This window comes from Oncorhynchus mykiss, chromosome 25 (genome assembly GCF_013265735.2).
Source record: "Oncorhynchus mykiss isolate Arlee chromosome 25, USDA_OmykA_1.1, whole genome shotgun sequence".
Lineage (NCBI taxonomy): Eukaryota > Metazoa > Chordata > Actinopteri > Salmoniformes > Salmonidae > Oncorhynchus > Oncorhynchus mykiss.
The window spans coordinates 41,439,639-41,454,249 of NC_048589.1; the positions used below are offsets into that span (position 1 = coordinate 41,439,639).

The 14,611-nt window shown below is 45.0% G+C and overlaps 1 protein-coding gene across 1 annotated transcript in view; it reads right to left on the minus strand.

Moving 5' to 3' along the window:
• Positions 1-8,758: 8,758 nt before the first annotated feature.
• LOC110505966 (N-lysine methyltransferase SMYD2-A) overlaps positions 8,759-14,611 on the minus strand; it is a 37,461-nt gene continuing 31,608 nt past the window's right edge. Inside the window, exons 9-12 of the mRNA XM_036962680.1 lie at positions 13,219-13,339; positions 11,863-12,037; positions 10,810-10,918; positions 8,759-10,422 (exon numbers count right to left, since the gene is read on the minus strand). Coding sequence (XP_036818575.1) covers positions 10,339-10,422; positions 10,810-10,918; positions 11,863-12,037; positions 13,219-13,339 — 489 coding nt within the window. The 3' untranslated portion in view covers positions 8,759-10,338. The remainder of the gene's footprint in view (positions 10,423-10,809; positions 10,919-11,862; positions 12,038-13,218; positions 13,340-14,611) is intronic.

Sequence of the window (14,611 nt, forward strand, 5' to 3'; positions counted from 1 at the left end):
TCCTGGAGAGATACCCTCCTGTAGGTTTAAACCAGGGCTCTCCAACCCTGTTCCTGGAGAGATACCCTCCTGTAGGTTTACACCAGGACTCTCCAACCCTGTTCCAGGAGAGATACCCTCCTGTAGGTTTAAACCAGGGCTCTCCAACCCTGTTCCTGGAGAGATACCCTCCTGTAGGTTTAAACCAGGGCTCTCCAACCCTGTTCCTGGAGAGATACCCTCCTGTAGGTTTAAACCAGGGCTCTCCAACCCTGTTCCTGGAGAGATACCCTCCTGTAGGTTTACACTAGGACTCTCCAACCCTGTTCCTGGAGAGATACCCTCCTGTAGGTTTAAACCAGGGCTCTCCAACCCTGTTCCCGGAGAGATACCCTCCTGTAGGCTATTAGACCAGGGCCCTCCAACCCTGTTCCTGGAGAGCTACCCTCCTGTAGGCTATTAAACCAGGGCTATCCAACCCTGTTCCTGGAGAGATACCCTCCTGTAGGTTTACACCAGAACTCTCCAACCCTGTTCCAGGAGAGATACCCTCCTGTAGGTTTACACTAGGACTCTCCAACCCTGTTCCTGGAGAGATACCCTCCTGTAGGTTTAAACCAGGGCTCTCCAACCCTGTTCCTGGAGAGATACCCTCCTGTAGGTTTAAACCAGGGCTCTCCAACCCTGTTCCTGGAGAGATACCCTCCTGTAGGTTTACACCAGGGCTCTCCAACCCTGTTCCTGGAGAGATACCCTCCTGTAGGTTTACACCAGGGCTCTCCAACCCTGTTCCTGGAGAGATACCCTCCTGTAGGTTTAAACCAGGGCTCTCCAACCCTGTTCCTGGAGAGATACCCTCCTGTAGGTTTAAACCAGGGCTCTCCAACCCTGTTCCTGGAGAGATACCCTCCTGTAGGTTTAAACCAGGGCTCTCCAACCCTGTTCCTGGAGAGATACCCTCCTGTAGGTTTAAACCAGGGCTCTCCAACCCTGTTCCTGGAGAGATACCCTCCTGTAGGTTTAAACCAGGGCTCTCCAACCCTGTTCCTGGAGAGATACCCTCCTGTAGGTTTAAACCAGGGCTCTCCAACCCTGTTCCTGGAGAGATACCCTCCTGTAGGTTTTTCGCTCCAACCCTAATTTAACACACCTGATTCTAATAATTTGCTGGTTGATATGCTGAATGAGGTCAATTACAACTGGGGTTTGAGTGTTAACCTACAGGAGGGTAGCTCTCCAGGAACAGTGTTGAATATGCAATTTAAAAGAGAGGCCGTTGTCAATTAAAATGCCAAGATATTTATATGAGGTTATGTTAGTGGAATTCTAAATTCCTCTGTATTATTTTCCCAATCAGAATTAAGTACTCTGTCATTGCATTCTATGGGATCGTAAAACCCATATTATTATTATAGGAATGGACAGAGCCCCAGTCTTAAACTCAGGTAACAGCGTTTATTACAAGAGAGTACTGCCCAAGAATACAATGAACCTTACATTTAAAGAGACAACATAAAATGACATCATCAGTTTCCCACCCCCTCTCCGATCCACACAATAGCGCAGTGTCTTCAGTTCTGGAGATCTTCTTCTACTTCCCTCATTAAACAAAACATTCCAATCTGTCTAAAAGACATCTTCTCCTCCACTACTGGAACATCAAAGACCATTCTTATCTGTCAGAAAAGATATGCCCTCCTTCTCCCTTTCCCACAAGGTACAGATAATTAATTTGTTTTACTTACATTTTCAGTAACAGCTTAACCAAGAACCCATACATTTCATACCATAATATAATAGTATTAAAATAACTGGTTCTAATTTAAATGTATGCATAATTAATCATTTCAACTATAATTTCCTCCAACAGGTTACAACCTCAATTTCCTTGCCCTGACAGGTAGTAATAGGTGAAAGGTTCAGAGGTCTATTTCTTGCTTTAGAAAACACCATTAGTTTAGTTTTGTCAGTATTGAGGATAAGCTTCAATTGACACAAGGAATGTTGAACAGTATAAAAAGCAGTTTGCAAGTTCTGGAAAGCTTTTGTAAGAGACGAGGCACAACAGTAAATAACAGTATCATCAGCATAAAAATTAAGTTGTGCATTTTGGACATTTTTGTCTAAGTTATTTATATAAATAGTGAATAAGAGAGGACCAAGTACAGAGCCTTGGGGCACACCATTCAAGACGGACAATTTAACATACATAAGCCCATCAAATTTTACCAGGGGTGACAGCGTTGAGATTTGCCAATAATTATTTAAAAGATTTGGATCTCCCCCTTTTAAAAGTGGTAGGACAAATGCTGATTTCCAGATCTTTCAATTTCATTACATTCCAGGGTTAGATTGAACAGATTTGTAAGTGGTTCAGCTATGAAATCAGCTGCCAGATTTAAAAAGCAGGGATCCAAAAGATCGGGACCTGCAGGCTCTCTCTGATCTAAGGATTCAGGGCTTGATGTACCACCTGCACTGAGAATGGCAAATAGCTAAAAGTTTGACCAGCTCTCACGGCTTCAAGTAAGCGTTGTATGCTCTCGTTGGCTGGTCCTCGCTACATATTCGTCGCCAAACCCACTGGCTCCAGGTCATCTATAAGCCTTTGCTAGGTAAAGCTCCGCCTTATCTCAGCTCACTGGTCACCATAGCAATATCTCCCTCACTAACTTTAAAGCATCAGCTGTCAGAGCAGCTTACCGATCGCTGCAGCTGTACACAGCCCATCTGTAAATAGCCCATCCAACCAACTACCTACCTCATCCCCATATTTGTTTTTGTTTTTCTGCTCTTTTGCACACCAGTATTTCTACTTGCACATCCTCATCTGCACATCTATCAGTTCAATGTTAATCTGCTAAATTGTAATTACTTCACCACTATTGGCCTATTTATTGCCTTACCCCCTTACTTCATTTGCACACACTGTATATAGACTTTATTTTCTCTCTATTGTGTTATTATCTGTACGCTTGTTTATTCAATGTGTAACTCCGTGTTGTTGTTTGTGTCGCACTGATTTGCTTTATCTTGGCCAGGTCGCAATTGTAAATGAGAACTTGTTCTCAACTGGCCTTTCTGGTTAAATAAAGGTGAAATACAAATCAGCACCTTTCCCTCCTCTCTACCATCTCCCCTCCCTATCATTCCTACCTCACTCCCCTTCTTTCTCCCCTTATCCTCAACACCCCATCATCCTCACTCCCCCACTTCTCCCCTTGTCCTCACACCCCCCCTCTTCCTCACTCCCCTCTCCTAGGTGGCTGACAGAAGGATAATTCCATAGAAAAGAGACAAAAAAACGGTCTATATTTTTTTTTTGCAAATTGCGAGCAGAACAATCTCAGCCGCTAAGTTCCAGCCTCTACTCCGACCAACACAACAGCCCCAGACTCAGCTTCGTTATTGGTAGAGCTCTGCTACTTGACCCGAGCCTGACGGCCCCAACATTATACATGGGGTTTAGGGCCGGGTAGGGTCTGGTTTTTCATCAATAACTAGGGCAGGGCTTTGGTATCACTGACATTTTGAAGCTGAGCCGTTTGATAGTGCTCTGCTGCACAGTACAGTCATATCTGACTAAGATCACAATATAGCCGGGCCTTAAATTTGGCAGAAGCAAATCGGGCTTGTTTAAGGTAGGGCCTGAACTTCACGGCCTGGGTAAGGTTCGGGCTTAAAATTCATACACTTGCCGGGCTCTAATCCCAGGCCTCCAACCCATCCACCAGAACCCAGTTTTATGCTGCGTTCACATGCTTGTCGGAACTAGGAAGCTGACATTCCCGACTTGCTAACTGGCTGAAGAAAGATGATCCCAACCCCAACTTGAAAAAAATACCAAAATCAACCAATAGGAGGGCTCTACGCAAATAACTTATGTTCATTTTAACTCAGAGGTTCTGAGTTTCTGATAACACGTGAACACGGCATTACCCCCCTATTTTCTAGTTTGTTTTTTATTTACGTATAGCCAGGGTCAGAAGACACTCAGACATTTACAAACACAGCATGTGTGTTTAGTGAGTCCTCCAGATCAGAGGCAGTAGGGATGACCAGGGATGTTCTCTGTTTAGTGAGTCCTCCAGATCAGAGCCAGTAGGGATGACCAGGGATGTTCTCTGTTTAGTGAGTCCTCCAGATCAGAGCCAGTAGGGATGGACCAGGGATGTTCTCTGTTTAGTGAGTCCTCCAGATCAGAGGCAGTAGGGATGACCAGGGATGTTCTCTGTTTAGTGAGTCCTCCAGATCAGAGGCAGTAGGGATGACCAGGGATGTTCTCTGTTTCGTGAGTCCTCCAGATCAGAGGCAGTAGGGATGACCAGGGATGTTCTCTGTTTAGTGAGTCCTCCAGATCAGAGGCAGTAGGGATGTCCAGGGATGTTCTCTGTTTCGTGAGTCCTCCAGATCAGAGGCAGTAGGGATGACCAGGGATGTTCTCTGTTTAGTGAGTCCTCCAGATCAGAGGCAGTAGAGATGACCAGGGATGTTCTCTGTTTAGTGAGTCTGCCAGATCAGAGACAGTAGGGAGGACCAGGGATGTTCTCTGTTTAGTGAGTCCTCCAGATCAGAGCCAGTAGGGATGACCAGGGATGTTCTCTGTTTAGTGAGTCCTCCAGATCAGAGGCTAGTAGGGATGACCAGGGATGCTCTCTGTTTAGTGAGTCCTCCAGATCAGAGGCAGTAGGGATGACCAGGGATGTTCTCTGTTTAGTGAGTCCTCCAGATCAGAGGCAGTAGGGATGACCAGGGATGTTCTCTGTTTAGTGAGTCCTCCAGATCAGAGGCAGTAGGGAGGACCAGGGATGTTCTCTGTTTAGTGAGTCCTCCAGATCAGAGGCAGTAGGGATGACCAGGGATGTTCTCTGTTTAGTGAGTCCTCCAGATCAGAGGCAGTAGGGATGACCAGGGATGTTCTCTGTTTAGTGAGTCCTCCAGATCAGAGGCAGTAGGGATGACCAGGTATGTTCTCTGTTTAGTGAGTCCTCCAGATCAGAGACAGTAGGGACGACCAGGGACGTTCTCTGTTTAGTGAGTCCTCCAGATCAGAGCCAGTAGGGATGGACCAGGGACGTCCTCTTGATAAGTGTGTAAGAATCTGACCATTTTCCTGTCCAAATGTAAACGAGTACTTTTTGGGTGTCAGGTTGAAAATGTATGTTGTAAAAAGAACATGTGATTCCTCTCATCTAGGTTGGGGTGGGCAATTGAGATTGCGTCGTCTATGGATCTGTTGGGGTCCGTACGCAAATTGGAGTGGAGAGCTACCGTCCTGTAGGTTTTCAGTCCAACCCTAATCTAACTTCGACCTGATTCTAATAATTAGCTGGCTAATAAATTTAATCAGGTTAGTTACAACTGGGGTTAGAGTGTAAACCTACAGGATTGTAAGCACTCCCGGAACATGGCTGGAGACCCCTGGTCTAAGGTGTCTTGGTGATGATGGAAGTTGATGTGTTGCCATAACCAGCCTCTCAAAGCACTTCCCGATGACAGATGTGAGTGCTACAGGGTGGTAGTCATTGTGGCATGGAGCCTTAAAGAGTTCTTGGGAACATGAATGATGGTGGTTATAAGACATGAGCGGATTACAGACTGGGACAAGGAAAGGTTGAAAATAACCCTGAATATGCCTGCCAGCTGAACTGCTCTGAGAACGCTCCCTGGAATACCTTCTAGCCCCCTGTTAACCTGATTAAATACCTTCCTCGTGCCGGCCTTAGAGAGCGGGATCACCCAGTTCTCTGGGTTGGTGGGGGGGGGGGGGGGGGGGGAGGACTCACGCACAGCACGGTGTTGTTATTGTCGAAGCGTGCATCACATACATTGCGTTTGTCTGGAAGAGAGGCATCTATCCATAATAGAGACTGTAGCTAGCCCCTGACACATGGGAAGGCATCAGAGCCTGTGTAATATGATTCCACCTTATTCCTATATTGTCCTTTTGCTAGTTTGATGACTCTGCGGAGGTCGTAGCAGGACTTCCTGTACTTGTTCCTGTCCTCAGTCGTAGCCTCTTGGTAAGCAACTCCAGTGTATATTTGGCCTTGTGTTTTAGGTTATTGTCCTGCAGAAAGGTGAATTTGTCTCCCAGTGTCTGTTGGAAAGCAGACTGAACCAAGTTTTCCACTAGGATTTTGCCAGTGCTTAGCTGTATTCTGTTTATTTTTATCCTAAAAAAAACTCCCTATTCCTTGCCAATGACAAGCATACTCATAACATGATGCAGCCACCACCATGATGGTACTCAGTGACGTGTTGGATTTGCCCCAAACATAACGCTTCGTATTCAGGACAGAAAGTGCATTTCTTCGTCACATTTTTATCAGTTTTACTTTAGAGCCTTGTTGCAAACAGGATGCAGTGGGGCCACACCGATTTAACAAAAAAAAAATGTTTTTATTAAAATACAAATATAGGTTATTGTATGGGACTTATCAATCCTTTTGCGAAACATAATTAGAAAAAGAAGTGTTTTTGTGTGGGATTTTTACGTGTAGGTTAGGCGGGCTAATGCCAAGGGGGACTACTGTGAGGCTAATGTAAACTAACTTGCAAAAACAGAGAAAGAGAACAACAAACAACAAAAAAAATCTCATTCCAAAGGAAAATTCAGCAGCTACAGAAAAAACGTGAGTGGAACAAGAAACCACGAGGACGAGGGAAATAAAACACCTTGATGTTTTCCTTGAATACGGATTTAACTCCGTCGAAGTAAAAGTGGGGGAGCAGAGGCCTCACTGTCTCATACGTTCAGTGTCTCTGGACAACAACAAGAGACTGTAAGCCAACGAAATTACAGCGGCATTTGGAAACCAAGCATCTGGTTGGCAAAACAAGATACTTTTTAACAGGGGATGGATTGTCAGAAGAGCGTGATAAGGAATGTGGCCTGCACACCAGCAAGTGTCTCGTCTCATCTCCAAGCCGTAACCTATTGGGGAATAGCAGGCTGCCATTGACATAGTTAGGACAGTGACAGCAGACAGCGCAGTGTCAGATACGTCCAAAGAGCAGCTGATGTCCCGATTCAGGGAGTCGGAGTTTGCCGTACGGTTGGATGAGGCAACAGATGTGGTGAAGGAGGCCTATTTTAGTTGCTTTTGTGAGGTACAATTCAGGACAACGTTTTGTTCTGTAAATCAATCGGAAAGGGAGGGCCAACTGGGCGTGGAGTTATTTTTAAATCCTGATTGATTTTTTTCCTTGAGAATGATTTGAAGTGGGATGCCTGTGGTGTTATCTACACAGACGGAAACCCCCCGGCTATTACTGGGTTCGCCCGGAGAATTAAAAGCAACAACAACAACGAAAAAAGACTCGTAATGTGCAGTGGGAATCACTACATAATCCACCGGGAAGCACTTGCCACTCTGGGTAAAAGAAGAAGAGCGGATATCAGATATCTTTGAAAAGCTGAACTCCCTGAATCTGTCTCTGCAATTTGTCATGTTCCCGAAAGAAAGGTAGAGCTGTGGAAAACATCACAATACCATTCTAACATCTCGCTAGTGAACGATGCCACTTTATTTTTATTTATATTACCTTTATTTAACTAGGCAAGTCAGTTAAGAACAAATTCTTATTTTCAATGACGGCCTAGGAACAGTGGGTTAACTGCCTGTTCAGGGGGCAGAACGACAGATTTGTACCTTGTCAGCTCAGGGATTTGAACTTGCAACCTTTCGGTTACTAGTCCAACGCTCTAACCACTAGGCTACCCTGCCGCTAGTGAACGATGCCATTGGCGATAATGAGTGATTACTTGACAACCTTGAAGTCCAGTCTGGAAAAATACGTCCCAGAGAACAGCTCCCAAGATTCAGATCAAGATCACTCACCCCTTTCTGGTGGACATCGTCATCTCTCCATGGAAATCCAGGATCAGCTGACCTGTGAACTTCAGTTGCAAAGACAGCGAGTTCTGGTTGAAAGCTGACAGACTACGCAGCTCTCACAAGATATAGTCAAATCAGAGCTCTCCTGCCATTCGAATCAGCCTACCTGTGTGAGCTTGGCTTCTAATGTTTTTGGCCGTGTTGGAAAACCAAGTACAGATCCAGGCTTGAAGTGGAGGACAACCTTGAGACTTTCTGTATCCAAAATATCTCGAAGAAAGAAGAAAGAAGAAGAAGGAAGAAGAAGGAAGAAGAAGGAAGAAGGAAGAAGGTAGTAGTGATACTAACACCAAATATATATTTTTGATATGAGGATTTTCTGAATGAGGCCATACATGCTCAAATATGAGGTCATCAATCCATTCAAAATTATTTGCTGAAGTGATATGATTAAATCATTTTGCTCAAAATGCCAAGAGTATGCAAAGCTGTCATCAAGGCAAAGGGTGATTTACTTAGAAGAATCTAAAATATATGTTGATTTATTTAATACTTTTCCGGGGGGTTACTCTATGATTCCATGTGTGTTATTTCACAGTTGAGGTCCCCTTGAATGAGTAGGTGTGTCCAAACTTTTGACTGGTACTCGCTAACCACATCATGATATATAGGCATCCGATGCCTGACTGCACAGTCGATGATGTGGCAGGAAACCATTGGTTGATACATGTCGTCGGCTAGGAACTCAACCAGTGCGTGAGGTGTACTATTTCTGCTTCCATTTCCCCAGGAAGTACCGGACTTCCTCCTCCTTTTGGCTCATCCGAGGATCATTATGATATTCATAACAGATCAAACTGAATAAAAAGGAGTTTGTTTCAAAGGAGAAAAAAAAAAGGTTTGTAGACCATACAAGTGAATAAACAAACAAAACAACATTCTCTGTTTTCTGTTTTATTTGGGTTTCCATGTCTGATGTCCGACACACTCAAACCAACCACAGTACAGAGGGGAAGTGAGGTGAAGTGGAAGTCGTCTCTAAGCCAGACGTTTTCTTAACTCAGTTCTGGGGATCTCAAAGTTTTGGGGTTTTTGGTCCTAATATATATATACACCATTCAGCAGATGCTTTTATCCCACGCATGCATACGTTTTACGTATGAGTGGTCCCGGGAATCGAACCCACTACCCTGGTGTTTACAAGCGTCATGCTCTACCAACTGAGCTACAGAGCACTACACAGCTGTTTCAAATAAGCAGAGCTTGATATTGTGTTGATTATTTGAAATAGTCCGTAATGCTAGGGCAACAGCAGAAACATGCACCCCTTGGGGTTCCCAGGAAAGAGATTGTGATCCAGGGCCAGGTATGTTTTCATTCCCCTAAAGGTTTAGGTTAATATTGAGGGTTTTACAGTCATCTTACTAGGCAGAAACTGGTTAATCAACGTTGTTTCAACAACAACAAAATCTATGTGATGACATTGAATGAACGATGTGGAAAATGACTTCCCTTCAGGGTTGGGGGCCAATTCCCATATCAACTCCAGTCAATTCAGGAAGTACGTTGAAATGTATATTCTCGCCAATGAGAAACATTTGGAATTTGATTTACTTTCGGAATTAAAACCGAATTTGAGGGCAACCCTGCTTCCTTACAGGTCGGTACAAAGACTACAACCCTGCTTCTCTACAGGTCGGTACAAAGACTACAACCCTGCTTCTCTACAGGTCGGTACAAAGACTACAACCCTGCTTCCTTTCAGGTCGGTACAAAGACTACAACCCTGCTTCCTTTCAGGTCGGTACAAAGACTACAACCCTGCTTCCTTACAGGTCGGTACAAAGACAGTATATGAGTGAGAGAAAACATGCAACACTTCTGATTTTATAAAACAGGCAAAAAGGACAAAAGTTGTTCAACACAGTTCGTGTTGTAAGACAAACGCAAAATGATTTAAAGTTCGGACATATTCATAACAATTAATGATTTATTTATGATTTATTTTTTTTGGTATCGTTCTCTCACTTTGCTACCTTGTATGAGAGGAGAGAAACCCGTCATCGCTTTAATACAAACGTCATTTGTAAATTCACGAGTTCACTTTTCATAACAGTTTAGGCAGATACGAGGCTAGTCCAGGCCAATAACAAAACTAAAAACAAGACAACTGTCCTGGCCAGTTACGGCAAATACTGCTAGCCAGTACATAAAAACACCCTCAACACGTACTGTCTAAGACAACCGACGAACAGAAATACCGGGGTCACATCGTCTCTTTCACCGACTGGTTAACTGCCTGCCTGCATGACAAACAAAAAATAACTGATTTGACCAGAGACCGAGAGGGAGATGGAGAGAGATACACATAAAAAGAGAGGTATAGGATGCATGCCGTGCAGCTGTTTAGTTTTGTAGATAAAAAAAAAAGACGTTTTTGTTTGCCCCAGGATTTGGAGAAGCCCTTTGTGCTCTCTTCCTCCCTCACTCCTTCCTCCTCTTCTTCTTCTTCACCTCCTCATTTCAGCTCCTCCACCTCTTGTTTGACCTCGGTTACGTAGTGGTGATCCTTCCCATGAGCCACTTCCATGATGGCGATCGCCTGGACAGGAAATCAGGAAGTGACACGTTACACATTGACGTTTGTTGGTCGTCACTATCTAGCCAAGTTACAAAGACCCTGACAATTTTTTAAAAATTATATATTTAAAGAAAACTGATTTTAAACCTAACCACCCTGAAAAGCGTATGCCTAACTTTTAATTATTATTATTTATTTTTCATACATTTTTACGATTCAGCAAATGTGGACTTTGCAGCTTGGACATCTAGTGGGAACCCTAGGTCAGGGATATCTGACTACGCCAGAGAGCTACAGAAATACAAACCCTGGGTATTCCATCTCTGTAGTAACACACCTGATTCAATTGATCAATGTGTGTGTGTGTGTGTGTACTTCCTGAATGCCCTGGTGAATGACGGGGCTTACCTTCTTTAATGCCTTGACTCCCTGGGTCTTCCTCTCAAGTCCCAGGTAGAGACGGCCCAGTTTCAGGTACATGGAGGCCACGTTCAGAGAATAGGCTGGGTAGTGGACACTGGAAACACAGGAGAGATGAAACAATCAATCAGAGAGCAGGCTGGGTAGTAGACACTGGACACACAGGAGAGATGAACCAATCAGAGAACAGGCTGGGTAGTGAAATGTAAACGCTGTTTACAGACTTTTTTATTTTATTTGGGGAGCGCGTTTACCCAGCTTTTGAAGGAAAATGCATTGAAAGGGAGACTTCCTTCACTCAGAGGGAGACTTCCTTCACTCAGAGGGAGACTTCCTTCACTCAGAGGGAGACTTCCTTCACTCAGAGGGAGACTTCCTTTACTCAGAGGGAGACTTCCTTCACTCAGAGGGAGACTTCCTTCACTCAGAGGGAGACTTCCTTTACTCAGAGGGAGACTTCCTTTACTCAGAGGGAGACTTCCTTCACTCAGGGGAGACTTCCTTTACTCAGAGGGAGACTTCCTTCACTCAGAGGGAGACTTCCTTCACTCAGAGGGAGACTTCCTTCACTCAGAGGGAGACTTCCTTCACTCAGAGGGAGACTTCCTTCACTCAGAGGGAGACTTCCTTCACTCAGAGGGAGACTTCCTTCACTCAGAGGGAGACTTCCTTCACTCACAGGGAGACTTCCTTCACTCACAGGGAGACTTCCTTCACTCAGAGGGAGACTTCCTCCACTCAGAGGGAGACTTCCTCCACTCAGAGGGAGACTTCCTCCACTCAGAGGGAGACTTCCTTCACTCAGAGGGAGACTTCCTTCACTCAGAGGGAGACTTCCTTCACTCAGAGGGAGACTTCCTTCACTCAGAGGGAGACTTCCTTCACTCAGAGGGAGACTTCCTTCACTCAGAGGGAGACTTCCTTCACTCAGAGGGAGACTTCCTTCACTCAGAGGGAGACTTCCTTCACTCAAAAATAGCGTTTCTTGTACACATGACTAAGTCTCTTTGGATAAAAGCGTCTGCTGTATGTTTTAGTCACCTGTATGGTTGAATGATCTTCTCTCCGTAGCTCATGGCTCCGTCCCAGTCCTGCATGTACAGACAGACTCCCATGGCCTGGTACATCATGTGAAGCACGTATACGTTAGTGTCTGCAAATATAGAGCTCATCTTCTCCTGGCTCAACTCACAGATCTCCAGCAGGTCACTAGGGGGTGCTAGAGGGTCAAGGACTCAATACAACAGATTATTTATTTATTTCACCTACTGGTACTGGACCTACTGGTACTGGACCTACTGGTACTGGACCTACTGGTACTGGACCTACTGGTACTGGACCTACTAGTACTGGACCTACTGGTACTGGACCTACTGGTACTGGACCTACTGGTACTGGACCTACTGGTACTGGACCTACTAGTACTGGACCTACTGGTACTGGACCTACTGGTACTGGACCTACTGGTACTGGACCTACTGGTACTGGACCTACTGGTACTGGACCTACTACAATCAATCAAATGTATTTATAATGCCCGTCTTACATCAGCTGATATCTCAAAGTGCTGTACAGAAACCCAGCCTAAAACCCCCAAAACAACAAGCAATGCAGGTGTAGAAGCACGTTGGCAAGGAAAAACTCCCTAGAAAGGCCAGAACCTAGGAAGAAACCTAGAGAGGAACCAGGCTATGAGGGGTGGCCAGTCCTCTTCTGGCTGTGCTTGGGTCTACATGGGTCACAAACAACACAGGAACTGAATACCTGACATTTCCATATTTCCATAGCGTAGCACCCACCCCCCCCCCCCCCCCCTCTGTCAATCAAACCCTCCCACACTGTATCCAGGTACTGTGGTAGCAGCCATAAGAGCACAGATAAAAATGACTCCTACAGAGTTAGGTATAAAAGGGTCAACTCTTGTTCTTTTATATCGATTGTTGGGCTCTTTTTATACTCAACAACTTGTCTGTTGATTCGCTTAGCTAATTTACGCTGTTGAGGAAGAGAGGCAATTATGCATTTCACTTTACCATTCACTATATTGTGCACGTGACAAATAAACTGATTTGAGCGAGGGAGAGAGAGAAGGAGGGAGAGAAGGAGAGAGAGGAGGTATAGAAGGAGGGAGAGAAGGAGGGAGATAAAGTGAGTGTGGGGATGGAGAGAGCGAAGGAGGGAGAGAAGGAGGGAGGGAAGGAGGGAGAGAAGGAGGGAGAGAAGGAGGGAGAGAAGGAGGGAGAGAAGGAGAGAGCGAAGGAGAGAGCGAAGGAGAGAGCGAAGGAGAGAGAGAAGGAGGGAGAGAAGGAGGGAGAGAAGGAGGGAGAGAAGGAGGGAGAGAAGGAGAGAGCGAAGGACGCGTAGAAACTAAGAGGTGTACAGTAGAGAAAAGGATATTCTTGTAGTGCTTAGCTCTACGGAACTCTTCAATAACATTCCTGGCATAGTGAACCATCTTTCTGACCTCCTCTGGCTGTGGAGGAGAGCTCAACTTTTGAAGCGCCATCTTACCTCCATCCTAGAGACAGTAGAGAGAGACAAGAGACACAGAAGAGAGATATACAGAAGAGAGAGAGACAGAAGAGCGAGAGACAGACAGAAGAAAGAGAAGAGAGACAGAAGAGACACAGGAGAGAGAGAGACAGAAGAGACACAGAAGAGAGAGACAGAAGAGACACAGAAGAGAGAGAGACAGAAGAGACACAGAAGAGAGAGACAAAAGAGACACAGAAGAGACACAGAAGAGAGAGATACAGAAGAGAGAGAGACAGAAGAGCGAGAGACAGACAGAAGAAAGAGAAGAGAGACAGAAGAGACACGAGAGAGAGAGACAGAAGAGACACAGGAGAGAGAGACAAAAGAGACACAGAAGAGAGAGACAAAAGAGAGACAGGAGAGAGACAGGAGAGAGACAGGAGAGAGAGAGACAGAAGAGACACAGGAGAGAAAGACAGAAGAGACACAGAAGAGAGAGAGACAGAAGAGACACAGAAGAGAGAGAGACAGAAGAGACACAGAAGAGAGAGAGACAGAAGAGAGACAGACAGACAGAAGAAAGAGAAGAGAGACAGAAGAGACACAGAAGAGAGAGAGACAGAAGAGACACAGAAGAGAGAGAGACAGAAGAGACACAGGAGAGAGAGACAGAAGAGACACAGAAGAGAGAGACAAAAGAGACACAGAAGAGAGAGACAAAAGAGACACAGAAGAGACACAGAAGAGAGACAGGAGAGAGACAGGAGAGAGAGAGACAGAAGAGACACAGAAGAGAGAGAGACAGAAGAGACACAGAAGAGAGAGAGACAGAAGAGAGAGAGAGACAAAAGAGAGACATCTGAAACTGAAAGAAATGAGGGCTAGAATGGCTCCAGAGGGGATTGCATGTATTCTAGTTTTCACACGAGGACACGCAGACCAATAACTAACACACACACAGCTGCAGTCTTCTTTACTGCAGTGCGTCTCACACCTTTACTGCAGTCACAGTGTGTGACCCACCCAGTTTTAGGAATTGTCCTTGTCTTGTATGGAGAGGGAAGAGGAGAAGGTTAGCCCTATTCCTGGAGAGATACCCTCCTGTAGGTTTACACCAGGGCTGCTAGTAGTAGTAGTAGTAGTAGTAGTAGTAGTTGTAGTATTAGTATTAGTGGTAGTAGTAGTAGTAGTGGTAGTAGTAGTAGTAGTAGTAATACTAGTAGTAGTAGTAGTAGTAATACTAGTAGTAGTAGTAGTAGTAGTAGTAGTAGTAGTAGTAGTAGTAATATTGGTAGTAGTAATAGTAGTATTGGTA